Source organism: Lycium barbarum, chromosome 3 (assembly GCF_019175385.1).
Source record: "Lycium barbarum isolate Lr01 chromosome 3, ASM1917538v2, whole genome shotgun sequence".
Lineage (NCBI taxonomy): Eukaryota > Viridiplantae > Streptophyta > Magnoliopsida > Solanales > Solanaceae > Lycium > Lycium barbarum.
In genome coordinates, this window is record NC_083339.1 from 13,644,804 (window position 1) to 13,669,228 (window position 24,425).

Here is a 24,425-nt window from a genome sequence, read left to right on the forward strand (position 1 = left end):
ACCAAAATCATCCATAATGTTTGGGTTTGGATCAAAATCATACATATTCTTTCACATGGAGCACTAATAGTACATTATGTTTGTATAAGTGGTGCACTTTTAGTCAAACTCCCAAATAAATTTAACGGAAAAGAACAAAAATGCCCCTGAACTTTTAGAAAAGGTATAAAAATACCCTTTATTCATCTATTTTGCTAAAACTACCCCTCAATTCAACTTTTTGGCTCATTTATTCCCCTTGACTAACGGACAACACTAATTTTTAAAAAAAAAATTAAATTGCACATGACATTTTATTACTGAAAAATTAATTTATTCTTTTAAAAAGAAATCTGAAACCTTGGAATTTTTTTAAATTTGGAATTTTTTTAACGAGTAAAACCTTGACTAACGGACAACACTAATTTAAAAAAAAAATAAAATTGCACATGACATTTTATTACTGAAAAATTAATTTATTCTTTTAAAAAGAAATCTGAAACCTTGGAATTTTTTTAAATTTGAAATTTTTTTAACGAGTAAAACCTTGACTAACGGACAACACTAATTTTTTTTTTCTTTTCAAAATGTGAAAAATTGGATTTTTATAAAAATCTGAAAAAAATAAATTTTTTATGGAAAAACTGTGTTTAAAAAAAACCAGAAAACTATCTTTTTTTAAATCTAGAAGAAAATTATGGAGTATTAGTTTTGTTCATTTTACTTAAAAAAACAATCAGTTTTTCAGATTTAAAAATTGAATTTTCTAAAAAACAAAATGGGGTTTCCACCCGTTAAAAAAAGTTTTCCAAACTTAAAAAAATTTCACATGTTTTAATGAAAATCCAATTCTGTTTTATATATATATATATATATATATATATATATATATATATATATATATATATATAAAAGGCTTACTACATTTGTTTTTTAAAGAAACGGATGTTGAAAAATTATTTTTCCTTATTCTACAAATAACGATTTTTCAGATTTCTTTTTAAAAGAATAAATCAATTTTTCAGTAATAAAATGTCATGTGCAATTTAATTTAAAAAAAAAAAAAAAATTTAGTGTTGTCCGTTAGTCAAGGGGAATAAATGAGCCAAAAAGTTAAATTGAGGGGTAGTTTTAGCAAAATAGATGAATAAAAGATATTTTTATACCTTTTCTAAAAGTTCAGGGGCATTTTTGTTCTTTTTCGTTAAATTTATTTGGGAGTTTGACTAAAAGTGCACCACTTATGCAAACATAATGTACTATTAGTGCTCCATGTGAAAGAATATATATGATTTTAATCCAAACCCAAACATTATGGATGATTTTGGTCCTTTTCTCTGCCAAATTCCAAAGAGAATACACTTTCATTTATTTATTACAGAGGTAGGCAACACTAAAGAGTTTACTAAAATCCACTTCCCATTGTTTGTAAGATTTTCTATTTCGTTTTAAAGACTTTATTCAAGGTGCACCACTGATCTGTTGGTGGGGGTTACTATCATTTGAAAGAAAAGTCAGGCATGCTTATCAAAGACTTTATTTGGTAAGATTTTCTATTCCCTTTTAAAGACTTTGTTTGATTATCTTTGGACATTGTTGAGACTAGTTATACGTATAGCCTACAGGTTTTGTTGATGATTGACGCAGAAACCTTGTGGTGAAGCTCATTTTTCTCGGTTCTCCACCGAACCTTTGACAAGTTAGACATGTCATTATCAGTGATAATATTAGCCCATGAAAATATAATCCGTCCAATTCGCTTAAGTTTAGGCGAGTCAATAACCCGTCTATTTATTGACTCAGCCCATTTTATACCGCTCAGTTCAGCCCATCTAAAAACGGGGCTAATATGTAGCCATTGATCCATGCGAAACATTATCAAAATAGTTTCAAAAAGATATATTATTTTTCTGTTTGATATGTTAATATGTTATAGATAGCCATAGTAAAGAACGAAATTTTTTTTTAGGTACATAGAAAATTATAAAAGAACACACCAAGAAATTAAAACTTAGTGTGGGTTGAGTTATGACCCGCTTTATAGCCTATTTTAGCCCAAATAACTTTTGGGCGGGTCATTGACCTATTTTGACCCACCCAAATTCAGCCCAACCAGCTCATTTGACACCCCTATGTGTCACTATATTTTTCTATGAATCTTAACCAAAAAAAGTAGTTTAACTTTCCTAACTCTGTCCTAGAAGTATCAAACTTCTTTCATTTCTTAGATGATTACAGACGCTGAAAGTGGAAGGCCAGAAAGAAGTCAAGAACAAAGAATGTACTGTGATTTAGCTTTGAACTTTAAAGTAATAGTATTCAATCAGGGAAATACTCCTGGGAAAAAACAAAGAGAAAATTCTGCACATTACTTCACAATCACTACCTAGGTAGTTCATCTGTAAATAAACATGAAAGTGGTGCAGTAGAAACAGAAACAAACGTACCATCTTCATTTCCATTAGCCAAACATGTGTGTCCCCTTGTAGATGCTAAAGAATGCAAACACTCGTTTTCATCGAATCCGAATCCTCCATTATAATCACCAGGGGCCATTGGAGCCTCAGGCATATCAGCTTCACCTTCCAAGTAACTCATCACTTGTCTCATACTAGGCCGAGATGACGCCTCATTATTTGAACACATCAGTCCTAATTTCAACACCATAAGAACTTCACTTTCATTGAACTCACCTTTCAATCTCTTATCTATAACATCAAGAATTTTCCCTTCTCTCCATTTGTTCCACACCAAGTCGACCAGAACTAACTCCTCGGGCCCTGCCTTCGATTCAATCGGCCTACGCCCACATACCACTTCAAGTAACAATGCACCAAAGGCAAAAACATCGGATTTTTCAGTAGCACGTCCTGTTCTTGGTAACTCCGGTGCAAGGTACCCCAATGTGCCAACTACCCTAGTCGTACCCGGCTTTGAACCGTGCTCGTATAATCTTGCAAGTCCAAAATCTCCAAGCCTGCCATTTAACTCCCCATCTAGTAGCACATTACTAGCCTTAACGTCTCGATGCACAACAATTTGTTCATAGCCTTCATGTAAATATAGTAATCCAGAAGCAACTCCTTTGATGATTTTGAACCTTTGATCCCATGTCAACACCATTCTAGGTTTTTCAAACAAGAAATTATCCAAGCTTCCATTAGGCATAAAATCGTAGACAAGTAACAAGTCACCACGACGTCTACACCAACCTACTAATTGAACCAAATTCCTATGACGAAGTCTTCCAATGCTAGAAATCTCAGACACAAATTCTTGTAAACCCTGTTTAGATTCATGCGAAATATGCTTCACAGCGATTTCCATATTCGAATTTTTTAAAACACCTTTATAAACTTTACCAAATCCACCAGCCCCAAGAAGCTCACTATCCTTAAAACCTCTAGTAGCTTGCTTAAGTTCTTGATAAGAATATCTATGAGGACCAACCTCAAGCTCCCAAGGCTCAATCACATCAGCATTCTTGAATCTCCTTATTAAATAAATAGCCGCTAATACAACAATCACAATAAAAATAACTGCTATAATTGAGATACCTATAATTAGGCCAGTGTGCTTCTTCTTTGGACCGGGCAATGAAGGAAGTGAATCCAAGTCTAAAAATTCAGCTTCACCATTCAACTTAAAACTCCAACCCAACACATAATGTGAACTGGCAAGCAAACCAGTTGAAGCAGAAAATCCAACATACATATTTTCTTTAAAAAATGAAGAGAGATCTATATGATAAGATAAAACAGGCAACTTGGGTTTTTTTGAAGTTGTTGAAAGAGAAACATTAACTAAATTTGTAACAGAATCATATTCAACCCATGCTAATATTACCTTACCACATTTAAGATTCAGATCTTGTTTAACCATATCATCATTAAAATAACCTGCTGTTTCAGACATATTAGACCTTAAACTATTGATGTTTATACCAACATGGTTATCATTAATATCACCAAACTCAAAATCTTGTACTGTATCAAATTCAACAGCAAATATATGATTTGAAAAGTTACCAACATCAGTTGCATTTAGTAAGCCTAAATACTGACTTGGTAAAGCTGTAGTGAAATCATTTGACTGAGAAATAGTAAAAGCAAGTCCATGGCCACCAAGTTTTGCATATTCAGGTACTATAGCAAGAGCAAAACAAGTTGAGAATGAAAAAACAGTACCATTTGTTGAGTTCTTGAATTGAAAAGGTGAAGAATAAAAGGCATGGCCCATTAATCTAGTTGTATCATTGGTTAATTGGATAAATCCATTTTTTTGGGATATTTCTGCAACTTCACTTAAAGTGATGTTATTGTTTGGTTGATTGAATCTTGTGTAAATGAAGCCATCAAGCTGTTGAGATGAAGCTAGGATTGAAAAGGAAATTAGAGAAGAAAGTAGTACAAAACAACTATTGACCATGTCTAAAGGGGTATTTTTTTTTCAAGATTTTCAGGTCAGATTTCAAGATTTGGACTAAAAGTGAGAAGATTTGAGGTATTTGAAGGAAAGATTGTTGCTTTTTAATGAAAAAGGCACTGTTTTGGGTATGAGAGAAATGTTACAGAAGAAACAGAGACAAGCCAAACAAGAAGACTACCATCTAAAGGGATATTTTTCAAGATTTTCAGGTCAGATTTTCAAGATTTGGACTAAAAGTGAGAACATTTGAGAGAAATGTCACAGAAAGCACAGTCAAGGGAAACAAAGAGAGTGACATTTATTCTGTAGATGTATTATTGTCTTTGGACTGGATAGCATGGTGGCCAATGGCCATCTCTTACTCCTCCGTTCTAAAAAAATTGTTTTGCTTTAATTTGGCATGAAATTTAAAAAAAAAATTAAAAATTAAAATATATAATCTAAAACAAATTATATATATTTATGTGATTATAAATTAACTAATAAAATTAAATTATTTAGAAATATAAAAATTTGTAAATTTTTTTAAACAAATTAATAAGAAAAGTAAATTGTTTTTTTGGGACTGAAGAAATACAGCTTTATTTAGTACTTGCAGGTTGTCTTGACGTGACGCCACTATAGTGTTTCTTTTTCTAACGTACAGCGGCGGATAGAGTGGATAACCTATGACTTAACTGTAGTATTTCTCTTTTACACGGTATTAAGAAAATATTAAGGGCTCGTTTGGTTAGAAAACAAGTTATTTTGGGATAACTAATCTCGAAATTAGTTATCCGGAATTATTATTGCACCCTTAATGTGGGATACAAAAATATTCTAATCCCGAGATAACTAATTCCGATCCCGCATTTTTTTTCCAGCCAAACGTGGGATAAGGCGACACTAATTTTTTATCCCAGAACTATTTTTACTTATCCATCATACCAAATGAGCCCTAAGTAGTATTTTGACCATTTTAACATTATTTATATCTTAATATATAATTTTTTTATTTAATATTTATTTTATTTATGTGTCATATCTCATAATTAAGACGTTTGTAGTATTCAAAAACAATTATTACTAAGGGTAAAGTGAAAAAAAATAGTAATAAATTTTATCTTAAACTTTTCAAATGACAAATAATCGAAATAAGTATTTTTGATAAGAACAACAGATAATTTGAGACGGAGGAGTATTTAGTATTTTCGACATCAAACATAGTTACATATGGAATTTTTTTATTTTTTTTTAAGCCATACTTTTAATATTATATTAAGTTCAGTACTAAAATCTTCAAAGTTGTACTCATAATTCCAATATGCTAATGAGTTTGGTGTTAAAAACTTTAAAGTTGAACCCAATCATACCAAACATAGGATAAAATTAGAGGTAACAATATTAGTCCCATAAAAATTATGACACACTTAAAGTTTGGGCGGATTATTTTTTGCTTAATTAGAAGGATTTTATTTATTGTTAAGGATCGTCCATTGATATACAATAAGGATCTGATGTAAATGATACAATTCCATTATAGCATCTCTATCAAAAGCAAGAGTTACAAAGGTGGAGATGCTTCAAAAACTTGTAGATTGTTTCTTTCCACTCCTTGTCCCATGAATGTCCTTCCGAATTCTGCCGGCAGATTCGGGATCATGTTAGTTTCCCTTGAGGTATGGTGCAGTGACGGGTTGTCCAGCAATCAGTGAAAATGCATGAGTATATTAAGTTTGGACGGATTAATAATCCGTCAATTTTGATTCAGTCATATTCAACTCAATTCGCCCATTTAATATCCTTAAATAAAATAATTTCATGATTTTCACGTGATTATAATCTGTCATCCCATTGAGCAAATGAACCCTCTGAGCATAACCATGGAGGCTTAAAGCTTGAGAAAACTAAAGCTCCCATTTAACTTACGTCTTTTCACATGGTGCTCCATACAAAAAGTACACACTACTAGAAAACACGGTTTTTCCTCATCGATATTCAATAGAAAATTTATGTTATAAAATATATTTTTTTCATCTTATTTTCACCAAATCAACTCACTGAAAAAATGCATGTTGGAACATAGATTCCCATTGAAATTCTAGGAAACTTTCAAATTTTTTCATGTGAAAACACTACTATTTAAGTTTTTTTTTTTCTTACCAATGTTCACTGAGAAATAGCCATTGAACATTTTTTAGTGGGAAATTAGTAGGAAAATATAGATTTTTTAATAGTGACATAAAATTATGCTTTAATTTACAATGATTTTTTCCCCGGCAAACGCGATTTTCCTAGAAAGGAGCAGAAATATTATATGTGTAAACAATATGATGATCTTCTTTTTTGTTTCCTCGAAATTTTCTGTTTGTTGAAAGAAAGTGGGGGATTGGGTGTTCCAAGAACAGCTACATTCAGTGTTTTTATTACTCTATTTATTTATTTCCCTAGTTAATAGGGCCAAAAAAATGCCAACTGGACAATTATGGTGTATTTTTGTCCCCATGCTTTTGCAAATTTTCTCCAAAATAATTACTTCGAATATTTTCTATTTCATACAAAAACAAACTGAAATGATCAAGTTGGAAATTAAAGAATTAAATGCATAATGGAACCTCATATGGTTTATTGACAGCATCATTATACAATTATGTTGTTCGGACGTTCAAAATCCATGCCGCATTCGACACGACTTGGGTGTATGTGTGAAATTCATATCGAATTCAGTAATTTATGTTAGAATATTTTGACTCTATCTATGATCAAGAAGTATTTTTTTTATTCAATAACTTTAACTAATCATAACAAATTTTCTTATATGTCGTAATATACATTTATTGACAGTATCCATACTCTCGTATCCTAAAATGTACGTGGTGAAGTATTCGATCCACATTTGTTTCGAGGACCTGCACCCTAGCTAGTCCGAATAACATAGTTATATACAGGTAACAACCAGTGGCGGAGCCAAGATTTTCATCCAGGGATTCAAAAATTCTAAAAAGTAAATACACGACAAGTCAGGGAGTTCAACATCTACTATATATACATAGTAAAATAATTTTAACTTTGAAAATACACTATAATTTTTCGCCGAAGGAATTCGGGATGAACCCCATGGAGCTAACATGGCTCCACCCCTGGTAACAACATAAATTAACATTGGTAAAAGGAAAACATACAAGGTGTTCACTCACCTGAAAAAATAAAAAGAAAAATAGGGTAACAAAGTAAATAAACTACTCAAATGAGCACTTTGTCGAGAGCATCAGGTGTAGAGGAATCATCTTCTTTTTTAAATGTCAAGAATATTTAAATGAAAAGCTACCTAGGTTCAGGATCATTTTTTCAATTTAATATGTTATGGTTTGGCCCAATCCTATCAAGTTTTGAACAGAACCAAACTTAAGAGACAAAGCATGACATTACAATAATGCATACTTGCTATTAATATAATCACGACATAGCTTGGTATCAAGAAAACTCCAATTCTTTCATCATTGATTCATTTCTGTAACAGGTTGCCTCTAATCCCTTTTTTTTTTTTTCTGGGATTATGTTCTTTATTGTTTTTTTTTTTTTTTGGGATTATGTTCTGGATTCAAAGGAAAGAGAAATTACATTAAATTATTAGTATTGGTGATACAATTATGAAAAGTGAACCAGTAGTGGGAAAAAAGTACTGTGCTTTTGGCTACTCCATTGAGCTGACTGATGCTGGATACTTGTGAGTCTGTGTCAGCATATGTTAGATTCAGTTATCAGCTTAGTTGTTTACTAACAATTTTTCCCATTCGGCCTTTCGATGATGATTATATGACGACCTGCCACTGCAGGTTGAGGAAAGAATGGCCATGACATATTAACATCTTGGGCTGGCAAAAATAGTCCAATAATGTGTAATTTGCCCTGAATGAGTTGGGTTATGACCCGTTATTAGATTCAATTTTTATTCAACTAGTTTTGACCTAATTAAACTTTGAACGCATTGAATCTTGACTTATTTATAGATTTTGGCCTATTTTGATCAGCCAAACTTTGACCTAACCCGTCCCAGTTGTCACCCCTATTAACAATTTAACATCCATACATTCAACTAAGCCATCTTTAGAAGTTACACCTATTGGCTCACCCAGGGGCGGACACACTTTATGCGAAGCAGTGTCATCCAATAGCATGGCTTCGTCAAATTTATATATACACACACATGTTGGTTTTTGATCGGAAGGCCGAGAGCTAAGTATCGAGACTTTGGACTATCCGGACACATACTTCGTGAAATGGTTCATGCAACACCAAAAACGGTGTTTCCAGTTGCGGATGGGTGAGTAACGCGTAAGAACTTGTCCTTGAGAGGGGAACAACAGGTGGAACAACAGCTAATACCTCATAGGCTGAGGAGCAAAAGGAGGAATCCGCCCGAGGAGGGGCTCGCGTCTGATTAGCTAGTTGTTGGCATTTTCTCGGGCTCAAACCAAACATTAACAGTTAAATTTGCAATTACCTTTTTTTGGGGTCCGTTTTTTGTGACATTAAGTTATTTGAGAGAATATTTTGATATTTTTTGCTAACCTCTAAAAATTAAATCATACAAAAGTATTTAGGGGTCAACGAAGAATGATTTTTTAATTCTAAAGTTTCTTTTTAGTTTCTAGCAAATACATATGCATGATAAAAAAGTTCTTATCCTTTTTATTTTATTAAAAGTTTTTGAGAATATAATCTTCAATAATTTGAATTGAGCTTTACTATATTTAGGATTAGTTTTACTCAGTTTTTTCTGAAAAATATAAAAAGCGAGTGCTTCCATTTGCTAAATTTTAAGTTGCACCTTCTTTAGCAGGTCTTTCCCCATAAGTTCTACATCTAATTTCAGCTTAAAATTAATTAAGCTTATTTTCTTTAAAAGTTGGACTACAAGTTAGTTTTTGAGTGTTACATCCTCACAAATCAATCAATTGGCGTTGTGCTTTATGATTGGTTACAATTTCACGAATAGCTTCAAGAAAACTTCATTTTATCTGCAGATCAATGTCAACAATGTAGCTATAAGATTACAAGTTCTCCCTTGACTAGTAAAGAAGAAATAAATTTGGTTACAATTTTTTTTTTTTTTGTAATATTTTTTATATATATTATTCATCTGAAAATTATAGGTTCGAAGCACAAATGTTGACACATTTAATTTTGGGAAACTTACGTAAATGCACCCTTCGGCCAACTAGTTTACTAACATGGCTGAAGTATAAACTACTTATACACTTGGCTTAATGCATATGTGGCCCCCTAAACTTGCTCCTTTTCCCCATTTTAGCACATCAACTAAGTATTATTCCTATTGAATTCCTGAACTCATCCTCAAGTGTGTCTATCAAACGCAATCCTACTTACATAATATTCCATCTTCGATGTAGCAACATGTTAATATATATTCTAATTTAATTATGCCAATATATTCTAATTTAATTATGCCATCTTTTAACTAAAATTAGTAGCAATTGAGAGGGAAAAAAGGAGCATCTCTTAATTAAGCTGGTAGTGAAGAGCAGAACCAACAGAAACCGACACATCCATGGACCTAAAGAATAGCTTACCACATGTCTAAAATATTACTCAGTCTTCATTTCCCCAATTCAATTTCTGCTTCTAACAAAAATCAGATTTAGAGGGTTTAATAGACACACTTGAGGACGAGTTCAGAGGTTCAATAGGAATAACACTTAATTGAGGTATCAAAATGAAAAGGGGCAAGTTTAGGGGACCGGATATGTATTAAGCCTATACACTTCGTCTATATATGTTGTGTATAGGTATGTATATTATATGTATAGTGTAGGTATATTATATGTATAGTATATTCATATTTAGTATAAAGTATATACTACCAGTACATTGTGTATATATTTGGTAAACTAGATTGCCAAATGGTATTTGGCGATAGTTTTTCCTTTAATTTTCGACATAAATTTTGATGACAACTTGTAACTTTTTTGATTAATACCTAAAAAACCTCTTAAACTATTCACGTGCAGCGAGTTTAATATCGAAATTATGGGGCATTATCATCACTGAACTATAATCATATATAAAAATCTATGCAGCATCAAGTAACATGGAAAATGACTTCATTATCTTGGTAGAGTGTGAGAGCTACAAAGTACGCCAAGAAAAGTTGAACACCACATAGTTGAAGTATCAAAGTTGCAAAAGGTGAATAGTTTAAGGGGGTTTTAAGGTATTAACTCTAATTATCTTGATAAAGAATTAACATATTTAAGAATACAAAAAAAAAAAAAAAGTTCTTATGAATGAAAGTATTTTAAAAGTCGTAATTATAGTCATAAATAAAATATATTTTTTCCAAGTAGTATTAGTGGCACATCCCACCAACTAATCTGGAAAAAAAAAATAGATAAGTGGAAGAATTACAGTGTTTGCCACAAAGTAATTACAGTGTTATTTCAATTGTCATGTTTATTTGAATAACTGTAACTACATAATTTAATAAACTTTTTTTAAGTCTTACGGTGTGCATGACAAACTCATATGTAAATAATAACTATCAAATATTAATTTCTTATGAGGTATTTAAAATAAATATTTTTCCTTATATTAAATAATTATAAATTAGTATATAATAATAAAAATAACAGGTGTATTTCAAATGAATAATATTTTTCCTTAAAATAATTGTGTTTTTTTTTTTTTGGTCAAATGAAAATTTTTATTCAACCAAGTATGCAGTTTTTACACATCTAGCCCGGTTTGGACTATAGAGCTAGTCTCCATTGTTTTCTATGCTAACTATTACAGAGTGATTGCTAATAGCCTATACAGGATAACCATTTAAATTAGCTAGCAATGTACTCCATTTACAATGAGCTTGACCTCTGATATGCAATTGTAAAATAATGTCTCTGATGATCTACACACTTGGCCTAGCTTTTGCTTTGAACCTCCTTGCATTTCTTTCTATCCAGATATGATATATAGTAGCAGCTACAATGAACCCCAACACACTTGCCCTTGGTCTATTGTTGTTGACATGCTTTGATAGCCATACAATCTCTTCTACCCAAGAGCCTATTGATCTTGTTATGCCCAGCCAGGTCAGTAGAGTCAACCATATGAATCTTGAGTATCTGCATCCAAAACACAAATTTTCCATCGTTTCCACCTCTAGAGTAGTGCACAACACACAACTCTGAACCACTTGCACACCCCATTTAGCCAATCTGTTAACAGTGGCTAGTCTATTTTGTGTTGCCAACCAGGTGATAAATTGATGCCTTGGGAGTACACCTTTAGACAACACCATATTCCTCCAATTAGCTCTGGGATGTTGAGGAGTAAATGACATATATGCTCTTTTGATACTGAAGGCTCCTCCAGCTGCAAACTGCTCTAGATGACTCATAGAATTTGTATTAGGGAACCAATTTCTAGCATCAAATATCTTCCTCACAAGCCAGCATGCTTGTTTAGGAATTTCAATATCAGTCAAGTCCTTAGCTTTAATGTAAAAGCTATGTATCCACTGGACCCAAAGAGTTTCCTTCTTATGAGATAGTGCCTATAGTAACTTGCAAATGGCAGCTTTGTTCCACATTTCAAGATTAATAATGTTGAGTCCCCCTGCTGATCTGGGTAAACACATTGTGTCCCAAGCAACAAGAGCTTTTTTTGAACTCTCGTTGCTACCAGTCCATAGGAAGATTCTACAAGCAGTTGTCACCAATGCAATCACTTTTTTTGGTAGAAGGAATACCTGAGCCCAATATGTTGGCATTTCAAAAATCACACTCTTGATCAGCTGTAACCTGCCACTGTATGATAGTAGTTTTGAAGACCAGCATCTGATTCTAGCAACAATTTTCTGAACTAGAGGCATACACTGTTGGATAGTAAGCTTCCTAGAGGATAATGGTACCCCTAAGTACTTAAATGGAATTTCTCCCATTGTGAACTTCATTTCCTGTAGAACCTGTTCCTTGAAATCATCTGTTACCCCTGCCACATAGAAGGAACTTTTCTCCAGATTGGCCCGTAACCCTGAAACTGTTGAAAAGTGCTCAAAGGCTTTCATCATAAGCTGAATAGAACCCATGTCTGCTCTACAACACATGATAAAGTCATGAACTAGCTCCTGTCTAAAGCACTTGGGATGATAGTTAAAATTTGGGTCATGCCTAAGCTGTTTCATAGACCTATTCAAATACTCCATCACCAGGACAAACAGGTATGGTGACATAGGATCACCCTGCCTGAGTCCTATTTTTGCTTGGAACATCTCAGTTAAGCCACCATTAATCACTAAGGAATAGCTTACTGTTATGACACAAGTCATGATCCACTCCACCATTTTGTTAGGAACCCCAAACTATATTAATATCATTCTCAAAAATCCCCATTCAACTGATTCATAGGCTTTCCTACTATTAATCTTCATAAAACACCTTGGTGGTATATGCTTCTGACCATATCTCTTAACTAGTTCATGTGCCACAATAACATTATCTAGTTTGTTCCTCCCCTCTATGAATGCTGATTGGGAAAGGGCCAACTTAATAGGCCACCACTTTTTTTAATTTGGCAGTCATGATCTTTGCAATCAATTTATATATGGTAGTGCAACAAGCAATAGGTCGAAAGTCCTTAACATAGTTTGGAGTAGTTACCTTAGGCACCAATTTTACAGTTGTACAGTTAATGCTCCTGAGTAACTTACCCTTTTCAAAAAATTGTTGAACAACAGTTGTTACCTCTTTGCCTATCACAGACTAATTTTCTCTGAAGAACTCTACACGGAAACCATCAGTGCCAGGGGACTTGTCACATGGCAAGCTATGCAGTGTAGTGAGGATTTCTTCTCTTGTAATAGGCACTGTCATCTGTCTTTGTTGTTCAGGATTAAGACAAGGTCCATCCCTTGCTATGGTGGGGTCAATATAAGGTAATTCTGCTGCAGCTGTTTCCAATAACTATTTGAAGAAACTAATGAATTCCTGCTGTACCAGTGCAAGATCTGTTATTCTGACCCCTTGTTCATTGCAGATGGAGGCTACTCTATTTATGGACGGTCTGGCCCTGAGATGTGCATGAAAATACTTAGAGTTTGAGTCTCCATGTGCTATCCATGTTGCCCTGGATTTTTGTCTCAATACTTGTTCATGTATGGCATCCCACTTCTGGATTTGTAATATGACATCCTTTTCAGTTGTGATCAAGGTATCATCAAACATATTATTCTTCAAATTCTCATGAATATCCTGTAGCTGACTTCTCAGAGCATCAACTTTAAGTTCAAGAGATGACATTTCTTTGTTCATGTTTCTGGCTTGTGTACTCAATGTTTTTGCTTTGTCCAAACCTTAAACATGATGTGCCCTTCAATGGACTGATTCTAGACCTGACTAACTAATGTTTTAAAATTTTCCTGGTGTAACAACACATTCACCAGTCTAAAAGGCTTGATACATGATTGATAACTTACTGAAGTGTTGATGATGATTAGAGAGTGATCAGAGCAAGCTGGGTTACCAAACAATGCCTCAAGATTTCCATAGTGTTGAAACCATGTACGGATTCCCTAATGCTCAATCAATTCTGCTATAAATCCTAACTGTAGCCTCCTTCATATCACACCAAGAGTAGTCACATCCCGTTCTTGGCAAGTGTCCAACCTCCAAGTCCTCAATGCACTCCAGAAAATATTGTACTTCAACTGGTTGAATTAGAGCTCTATTTAGTCTATCATGTACTGATAATCCAATATTGAATTCCCCTAGGATAAGCCATGGTTCGACCATAGTTAGATGTAAAACCCTCAAGCTTTCCCATATATCCTTCCTGCCAGAGCTTGTATTCAAGCCATATACAAAAGTCATATATGCTTTGAAGGTTGACCTCTTGTCCTCTACATAACAGTGTACTAGTTGTGGTTGAGCTAGGATTACTGTAAGTTGCACATTCTGATGTTTCCACCATACCCATATCCTCCAATTAGGCTCCATAGTATAATCAACAAAGAGACCATTCAGTACCCATATATCTTTTTATTTTGTCAGCTCTTCCTTGTTTGATTTTAGTTTCTAGGCATCCCAAGAGATCAACTCTATTCTTAAGCAGAAAGGATCTCATTTCTTTCTGCTTATAGGGCTGATTGAGCCCTCTTACATTCCATGAGCAAAATATCATGGGGGTTGGGATAAGGGATGATCAGGACCCTTTGTATCTGTTATGATCTCCATAAAACCAATTTCATTCACGGCTTGCATTGTAGATTTTGAAGTGTTTGCAGGTTGCTCACTGACTGATACCATTATACCTTTATGCTGTTTATTCTTGCCCCTATCCATACCAGTTGTCTTCTGTATTTCTTTATCCTGTGTTAACCCCTGATCCTCCATATCAGCTGCAACTGGTTGAGGTCCTGTTGGTATGGGATTATTAGTATTAGAAGAACCAGCTTAGTCAACTGGTTATCCCTTAGCTTGCTAATGAGTTGGAGCTTGAACCTGTTTCCTTCTTCTAGTTCTTGGAGCACCTGCAACTTGTGGCGCAGCTGCTTCTATTGGTTTGTCACCTTACGCATCAGATGCTGCTTTGTTAACAGGGCACTTTTGAGTTACATGTCTAAGTACCATACAATCCTGGCAATATTTCAGCCACCAGTCATAATTTAACTGCTGAGTAATGCATTTTCCATGTGCTTCTTCAATCACCATTTGTTCAGGTAAGAGCTGTGTTACATCCAGCTCAATCAACATTCTAGCATACGAAATTCTTTCCTCTTTAGCTATCAGACTATCTGTGCAAACAAGATTGCCTATGTAGCTTGCAATTCTACCAAGGTTCTCAATCGACCAATATTCCACAGGTAAATTTGGAAAAGTAACCCACAAAGGCATTTGCCTGATCGACTCTTTCCCCATCTGAAATTCAGCAGTCCATTGTTTTAGCACCAGAGGTCGATAGTCAAATGTATAGGGTCCATTCTGTAGAATATCCATTTTGTCTAGTTCATTGGCAAATCTAAAGAAGTAGTACCCCTCGTCGTGTAAGTAAACTCTTGGTGTTTCAACAAAATTCCATATGGCATAGACAAATTTCAGCATCTGTTTGAAGGGGGGTTGTTCCCAACTACATATCTAATTAATGCACTATCCCACTTTTTTTTTTTTTTTTTTTGAGTTTCCAGTTCCTCTAGATTCAGCTTAATAATTTTCTTACTATCTTTAAGCACCGGAGGATAGTAGCTAAGCTTCTTACCTCAATTAGGGGCTCGATTATTGCGCTTGGGTTCTACCATAGCATTTGCATCACTTCCAGCTGAGAAGGTAAGCTTCCTCGCTGCCTGAATTGCACCTGCATCAGGTTTAGTTGTGGGTTCTGGCGTCACCGTCATCGGAGGGAGATGGGTTCGCTGAGATACACCTTTATTCGGAGCCTGTTGTACCTGTGAAGTGCTTGTCCCTTTCATCCACTCACCCAATTGCATCGGAGCAAGGATTTGGGGCTCTCCATTCTCTGGGTTACCACTCTATTAGTTTCTCCCGGTGGCACTACTGTTTGGGCTTGTTCTGTAGTCACCGCCGGTAATTTTTGACCTATTTGCTTCGTCGGTGGGTTTCATTTTCGGGCCATCGTACTGATTTGGCGTATGTTAGCAGTCTGAGCTTAACATGCATCTGCAGAGCATAACCCTTAACGTGCGCAATGGTGGATTTTTTTTAATAATCGTGTTTACTAACTCATGTGAATATTAGAAAGTTATATATGAGCTTAAAAAGTATTTTTTTAGTAACAAATATTTATACTAATTATTACAAAATAAAGCTAGTAAAATACAAAGTAAGCAAATCTAAATGAAAATAAATGTATAAATAAGAAGTATTAGATTTAATTTATAACTAAGTATTTAAACTACATATTTTTCTTTAAAATGAAAGTATTTCATAAAAATAGATTCCACCGAGATACTACACCTTCTTCAATCACCTTCTCCTCCTTTTAATAATCTCATTTTACAATGCAGGTATTGGCTGAAGAAATTGGGAAATCCAGCGGTCGGCCACACCTTTAGAGAAGGAAATTGTGTTGCTCACCAGTTCGCTCAACATGGTGTTAATATAGCTACTGCAGCAGGTCCATCTGTGTTGTTGTCAAGTCCTCCGTCTTTTGTCATGCCGATTCTCGCTGAAGATTGGCAAGGTCTAAGTGTTGTTAGGAAAGTGTCTGTTACTACGTGTAATAAGTTAGCAATGTTAGGTAATCTCAGTGTTATCAACTCAGATGGAATGTCCAGTTCTAGTGTAATGGTTTAGTACTTTAGTATCAATGAATAAAGTCTATTTCCCCTCCCCCCCCCCCCCCCCCTCCCCAAAAAAAAGAAAAAAAAAAGAAGCTAATATCGTAAAGAATAATCGGTATGTTAACTATCTACAAGTACCTAGTATCTAATTTAAAATAATTAATTTTTAATTATGAATTGAAAGTTTTACTGTCTCATATAAACATAGTATGAAATTTATGAATTGTTATACTTTTAAATGACAAAAGGATAGATATGAGTTTAGAAAATATTTTCTCGTAGTCATTATTTACACAAGTGAATAGAAATAAAATAAAAATGAAAGAAGAAAAATACGAGAAGCCGCAAAATTATATGCAAGCACATTATAAAAAACACGCCGGCAGGTTGAAAATGAGAATAAGAGAAATAATGTAAATAGAATATTATTAAATATATTTGAGAAAATAAAAATAAAATAAAATTAGAAAAATTACATTAGCTTGTAATTACATAATTAGCATCAATTCTCATCTTCTTCTCGAGCATTGAAGAGTCTAATTACACCTTTTCAATTACACTTATGTTGATTAAATAATTACTTGGTCAAACAAAAATGTCAAACTGTGTAATTACACGCGACTACACACAAATAAACACGTTCTAATTCTTCTTCCCACTTTGTGAAAAATAAAGAGGAAGAAATAAATATTATCTCCTTTCACTTTTACTTGTCCACTTTTGACATAGCATACCACTTAAGAATTAACAAATGAAGTATATATTTAATATATTATTCATATTAATTGAGGTATAATCTCAATAGATTTGAAAAATGATTTGGAAATGAGTAAGTAATGTTAAGGGTAAAATAAGAAAAGTTGTTTTTTCCTTGATATGCTAAAGTGGATAAGCAAAAGAGAAAATTTATTTTTAGGATCCGCTTGGCCATGAGAAACTTTCACTTTTTTTCGGAAAATTATTTCACTTTATTTTGAAATCAAAGTTTGACCATGAAAATTTCAAATACAACTTGAAGTAGTTTTTTAAATTTGAAAAATACCTAAAATCTTATTTTCACATTTTTCACTTTCAATACATTACATTCAAACAACCAAATATTTTTTGCAACAACTATAACCAAACCCAACTCCAACTTCAAAATTTCAAATAAAGTGAAAAATATTTGATTTTCAAGGCCAAAAGCCTACTTAGTATAGTATAGTTAGAGGGTGTTTGGATTGATTTATTTTAGGTGCTTATTGGCTTTTCAGCACTTTTTTAGTTTTTGTGGTGTTTAGCAAAGATAAAAAGTGTTTAAAAACACTTACTTTTTGGCATGAAAAGTACAAAATTAAGTCAAAAGCAAAAAATTAGATATTTCCAACATATGACTTTTGACTTTTAACTTATAAGCTACATTTTAAAAGTCAATCTAAATACTTCTTAGACAAGTAAAAAGTGAACGGAGGAATAACAAAAAAAAAAAAAAAAAAATTTAGTTTGCATTTCCACGTGTTGCTCCACAGTCCACTCTACCGACAACTTCAGGTGAATGGTACTTCTGATCTTGTTCTTCTTTGTTAGCATCTTTTCGATTAATTAGTAGGTTTTTGTAGCATACTTTTCAAGATTCCAACACTTGTTGTTTCAGGTTTAATTGTCATATGCTTTTTCAAGAACCCCAAACCAAAAAAAAAAAAAAAAAGGTCTGCTAGCTGATATTGATCCATTCATCTTGTCCTTTGGGGTTGCAGATTCTTGAATGTTGGTAGAGAAAATGGTGATACTGATAATTCAATTGAAGAAGATGACAAGACAAGTATTAGAGAGACTGACACGAAATGATTTGGGATATTTTGACTTGTTCAAAATGTTGTCTGAACTCTAAAATGATAACAGACTTTGTGGACTCATTGGACTTGGGCTTACATCAACATTTCATGAAATGGGCCACGTACACACACTCAACCCACACACATTTAGGCCTTGTACATAGAATTATCTAGAACACTGTAAATATATTATTCCATTGTAATTACCTGTTATCATCCCATAGGTTGCTAGGTAGAAACAAACAAAAATAGGACAGCTGGATGGAAACAAATAAGAATAGGACAGTTGTAGTAGTTTGTTATTTTTGATTCCTTTTGTTTTGTATTTATACATGGTTGTACAGTGCATTGAATATACAGAAAAAGGAGATAATTTTTCACATCATCTTTCCATTTTTACATGGTATCAGAGCAGGCCTAAATCTGCCTACAAACCCTTAATATTTTTTCTGTTCTTCATCGTTTTTGCTAAATGGGAACCACTAGTGAAACCATTGATGCAATCGTAACAGAAACAACAGCAACTCCTGTTGTTCCTGCTACCCTCAACATTGATTCTTCTCACCCTTGTTACCTTCATGCCTCTGATTATCCTGGCATGAACTTTGTTTCCACAGCCTTTGATGGCAAGGGATATGGAGGATGGAGAAGAGGAGTTGTCATAACTCTCTCTGCTAAAAACAAAATAGGTTTTATTGATGGTACTCTCACTGCTTCTGCTACTGACCCTCTTTTGCAAAAGAATTAGAGTCGTTGTAATGATATGGTGTTGTTATGGTTGTTGAATTCTCTCTCCAAAGAGATAGCTGAAAGTGTGCTCTATTCTAAAAGTGCCAAGGAGCTTTGGAGTGACCTGGAAGACAGATATGTACAAGCAAATGGAGCAAAGCCTTTTCAGTTACAAAAGGAACTCAGTGCAGTAGTACAAGGTAATAGCAGTGCATCAGCCTATTTCATTAAGATGAAGAGTCTATGGGATGAACTAGATGCTTTAAACACATATAATGTTTGTTCGTGTGAATGTAAGTGTGGTTCCAAGACCAAAACCCTTAAGGCCATTCAAGATGGTAGGCTGCTGCAATTTCTGATGGGTCTTAATGAGGTTTTCATAGGTGTGAGGAGTAACATTCTTCTAGCTGCACCACTTCCTAGCATTGGACAGGCCTATTGTTTGGTTATCCAAGATGAGAAGCAAAGAGAAATACACTCTACTCCTCATTATCCAGGAGATTCAGCTTCCTTTCTTGTTGCTGATCAGTCAGGTGGACACAGAAGGTTCAATGACAACAAGGGACATAAGGCACCTTATGATGCAAAGAAAAACACACCTGTTTGCACCTACTGTAAGAAGATAGGACATACCATTGACAAATGCTACAAGATTTATGGTTTTCCACCTGATTTTAAGTTTACTAGGTCTAAGAAATTCTAGCACACAGCACATGTGAACAATGCTTTAGGAATAGCTGAGGGGTATGAGCAGGTTGGAAGTAGTTCTGGGAATCTTAAGTCACTAACTCAAGAGAACATTGGAGAGTTATTACACCTGCTTCAGCAAATGAAACTAGGAAAGCAAACTGCTGAAGGTTCTGAGACCCCTGCAAATGCAAATTGTGCTTGTATAACAAAATTTTGCAATTCTTATGCCTGTTTTGTTCAAATTAATAGTCAATCCTTGATCATGGACAGTGGTGCTTCTGAGCACATCACCTTTAATAAGCAATTCTTATTTAACTTCAGACCTTTGCTTAGATCTGTCATGATTACTTTTCCTAATTCACATAAAGTAAGAGTCACACATTATGGATCTATTTCTATCCTGCCTAATCTGATTCTACACAATTTCCTCTATGTCCCATCTTTTAAATTTAATCTTCTTTCAGTTCATAATCTGTGTAAACAACTGCAACAAAATGTCTTATTCACCCCTACTTCTTGCTTTCTACAGGGCCCTTCAATGAAAAAGCCATTGGAAATTGGTAAAGAAGCAGAGGGACTCTACTTTGTCAAGACAAGTCCTGCAGCAGCTAAATTCAAGCCTAGTATAGCATCTAGTAGTCATTTAGTTTCCAGTAGAAAGCATTGTTTAGCTTCTTCTGCTTCTATCTTTAATTCTAATGTCAGTTGTTTCAATTCCAATGTAAAGACTCATCTATGGCATTATAGACTTGGTCATATGCCTTTATCTAATATGAGAAGAATTTCTTCAGTTCCTAATTTATCTTGTTTTGATTCATCTGTTCCGTGTGTTGTTTGTCCTATGTCTAGGCAATCTAAGCTTCCTTTTTCTTCCAGTTCTATATCCACCAAATCTGCTTTTGACCTTATTCATGTGGACACTTGGGGTCCTTACAAACACATGACTCATGATGGTTATAAATTTTTTCTCACAATTGTAGATGATTTCACTAGGGAAACATGAACCTATTTGTTATCATATAAATCCAATGCCTTCAGTGTTCTCAAGGCTTTTCTTGCTATGATAGAAAGACAATTCAATAAGAAAGTTAAATTCATTAGGTCGGACAATGCTTTTGAATTGGGGACTGGAAAAATAGAGTCTGAATACTTATCCTCTCAAGGAATTCTTCACCAAACTACTTGTGTTGGGACTCCACAACAAAATGGTGTTGTGGAGAGAAAGCATAGACACTTGTTGGAAACATCTAGGGCCTTATTATTTCAGTCACATTTGCCTATTAGATACTGGGGAGATTGCCTATTAACGACCACCTTTTTGATAAACAGATTCCCAAGTAAAGTGTTAAACTACCAAACACCTTTTGAGGCATTGTTTAAAACCAAGCCTAATTATCAGTACCTCAGATGTTTTAGTTGCCTTTGTTTTGCCTCCACTGCATCATCTTACAGAACATAATTTGAACCTAAGGCAGTTTCATGTGTGTTCTTAGGATATCCCCATGGGAAAAAGGGATACAAATTACTTAATATCTCCACTAAACAAATTTTTGTCTCTAGGGATGTGGTTTTTCATGAACATGTGTTCCCTTTTGCATCTCTTAAGACTAGTTCGAATCCAACTTCCTTCATTCCTCAAGCTTCCTTGTACAACACTGATTGTGCTTCTCCTATTACTTCCTCTGATATTCCCTTTCATCCAGTCGACAATTCATCACCTAATCTTCCTGATTCTGGTTCTAATGATTCATCTACTTCTACTCTACTTCCTCAATCACCAAGTCCTGCTCCTAGCCCTGTTCCTTGCACTCCCTCCAGTCCAACTGCTCCTAGTCCTGTTCCTTGCCCTGCCTCCAGTTCAACATGCAGTCCCACAAATTGGACTCCTACTTCCTCTGTTTCTCCACCTATGATAGAAACCATCATCAGGAAATCCTCTAAACCTCGTACCACTTCTACCTACTTCACAGATTACATTTGCAATGCTCTACAACTTACCTATGTCACATCCTCTTGTTTTCTTTCACCTGTCACTCCTTCCCATTTTCCTTTTTCTGGTCTGTTTTCACCTAATCAAGCTATTCTTAATTCCCTATCACATCTACATGAACCTATCAGTTATACTTATGTTGCTCCGTTATATGCATGCTAATGGGGCAAGTATGTTTTTCATTGTGGTTCACCTTCATATTTTTCGTGGTGCAGTTATGCACCCTGGTTGGCAAGATGCAATGTCAAAAGAAATCTCAGCACTTGAACTCAATAAAACTTGGACAGTGGTAGACTTGCCTAAAGGTCAAAAGGCTTTGCCTTGTAAGTGGGTTTACAAAGTAAAGCAACACTCGGATGGTACTGTTGAAAGGTTGAAAGCTAGGTTGGTCATTAGAGGTGATGTGCAAAGAGAGGGTATAGACTTTAATGAAACTTTTTCACCTGTGGTTAAGATGACTACCATCAGGTGTATTCTTTCTGTTGCAGTTAAGAAAGGTTGGGGCCTGTTCCAATTAGATGTTGATAATGCATTTTTGCATGGTGAATTAGAGGAGGAAGTGTACATGAAATTTCCTCCTGGTTTGGTCCCTAATTCTCCTAATAAGGTTTGCAAGTTACAGAAATCTCTTTACGGTTTGCGACAAGCATCCAGACAGTGGAACGCTCGATTGACTGTTGCCTTAAATTTTAAAGGATTCACTCACTCACTGAATGATTATTCTCTGTTCTTTAAGAGAACAAATTCTACTATTGCAATAGTTGCCATCTATGTCGATGACATTCTACTAACAGGTAATGACATTAATGAGCTAAATGCACTCAAAGGTTTTCTACATCAAGAATTTCGCATTAAGGATTTGGGAACCTTACATTATTTTCTTGGAATGGAAGTGTTGAGAGAGTCGACTGGACTTATCCTTAGTCAGAGGAAATTCACACTAGATCTCTTGACTGAATTTGATGCTCTTAAACTTCGACCAGTTTCATGCCCTCTTGATCCAACTGTAAAATTGCTTGCCAACACGGGTGCTCCCATTCAAGATCCGACCTTGTACAGGCATTTATTGGGGAAATTGAATTACTTGACCCATACACGGCTAGATCTTGATTTCACTGTTCAACACCTCTCTCAATTTATGCAAGACCCCAGACTTCCACATATGAACGCTGCATTCCGTGTACTCAGATACCTTTTGAAAGATCCTGGTTTGGGCTTATTTATGACTTCTTCACCTTCTTTCAAACTACTTGCGTTCTGTGATTCCGATTGGGGATCTTGTCCCAATTCACGAAAATTTGTGAGTGGTTTCTACATTACCCTTGGACCATCTCCCATCTCTTGGAAATCCAAAAATCAAACATCCATCTCCTTAAGCTCGGCTGAAGCCGAGTACAGGTCAATGCGTCGTGTTGTAGCTGAATTGACCTGGATGGTTCGATTATTCTCCGATCTCTCAGTTCCCATCGATTTTCCCGTCTCACTTCACTCCTACAGTCAATCCGCAATACATATCACCAAAAACCCCGTGTTCCATGAGCGTACCAAACACGTGGATCTTGATCGCCATTTCGTGAGACAACAATTCCTTGCCGGTCTCATTTATTTATCTTTCACCCCATCTTCTTCTCAACTAGCCGACATTTTCGCTAAACCTTTGACCGGCCCTCTTCATCACCATTTACTTCACAAGTTGGGTGTGTTTTCAACCCCCTCCAACTTGAGAGGGGGGGGGGGTTGTTGGTAGAGAAAATGGTGATACTGATAATTCAATTGAAGAAGATGACAAGACAAGTATTAGAGAGACTGACACGAAATGATTTGGGATATTTTGACTTGTTCAAAATGTTGTCTGAACTATAAAATGATAAAAGACTTTGTGGACTCATTGGACTTGGGCTTACATCAACATTTCATAAAATGGGCCTCGTACACACACTCAGCCCACACACATTTAGGCCTTGTACATAGAATTATCTAGAACACTGTAAATATATTATTCCATTGTAATTACCTGTTATCATCCCATATGTTGCTAGGTAGAAACAAACAAAAATAGGACAGCTGGATGGAAACAAATAAGAATAGGACAGCTGTAGTAGTTTGTTATTTTTGATTCTTTTTGTTTTGTATTTATACATGGTTGTACAGTGCATTGAATATACAGAAAAAGGAGATAATTTTTCACATCATCTTTCCATTTTTACACTAATTTTATACTGTAGTTGATAGGCATAATACATAAACAAGCCTCAAACTTGGCCTCAGCTGATAACTATGCCCTTCAACTTCGAGGTGCACAGTAAACACCTTTAACTTGTATAAAGTTGAACATATAAACACAAATATTGACGTAGCACTGACGTGACACGTGAATTTTGGAGGTCTAGATGATCATTTTATAAGTTGGAGTGTCCGACTGACAAAGTGGAAACAAGTTGAGGTGCCTGCACCCAAAGTTGGAGAGCCAGCTGTACGCCTAGTTGATATCATTGAGTTATTT

At 34.8% G+C, this 24,425-nt stretch overlaps 4 protein-coding genes across 4 annotated transcripts; all 4 read right to left on the reverse strand.

Moving 5' to 3' along the window:
• Window positions 1-2,245: 2,245 nt before the first annotated feature.
• LOC132630448 (L-type lectin-domain containing receptor kinase S.4-like) lies at window positions 2,246-4,748 on the reverse strand. Its single transcript, XM_060346014.1, has one exon. It carries the CDS (start codon window positions 4,405-4,407, stop codon window positions 2,362-2,364), a length of 2,046 nt encoding a protein of 681 aa, XP_060201997.1. The 5' UTR covers window positions 4,408-4,748; the 3' UTR covers window positions 2,246-2,361.
• Window positions 4,749-11,311: 6,563 nt separating this feature from the next.
• LOC132630338 (uncharacterized) lies at window positions 11,312-11,803 on the reverse strand. The gene has a single exon (XM_060345920.1). It carries the CDS (start codon window positions 11,801-11,803, stop codon window positions 11,312-11,314), a length of 492 nt encoding a protein of 163 aa, XP_060201903.1.
• Window positions 11,804-13,166: 1,363 nt separating this feature from the next.
• LOC132630339 (uncharacterized) lies at window positions 13,167-13,715 on the reverse strand. The gene is made up of 2 exons (XM_060345923.1): window positions 13,425-13,715; window positions 13,167-13,367 (listed from the first exon to the last, which is right to left on the reverse strand). Exons 1-2 carry the CDS (start codon window positions 13,713-13,715, stop codon window positions 13,167-13,169), a joined length of 492 nt encoding a protein of 163 aa, XP_060201906.1.
• Window positions 13,716-14,579: 864 nt separating this feature from the next.
• Window positions 14,580-15,503, reverse strand: LOC132630340 (uncharacterized). The gene is made up of 3 exons (XM_060345924.1): window positions 15,035-15,503; window positions 14,933-14,971; window positions 14,580-14,818 (listed from the first exon to the last, which is right to left on the reverse strand). The coding sequence occupies exons 1-3, from the start codon at window positions 15,501-15,503 to the stop codon at window positions 14,580-14,582; spliced, it is 747 nt and encodes a 248-aa protein (XP_060201907.1).
• Window positions 15,504-24,425: the final 8,922 nt, after the last annotated feature.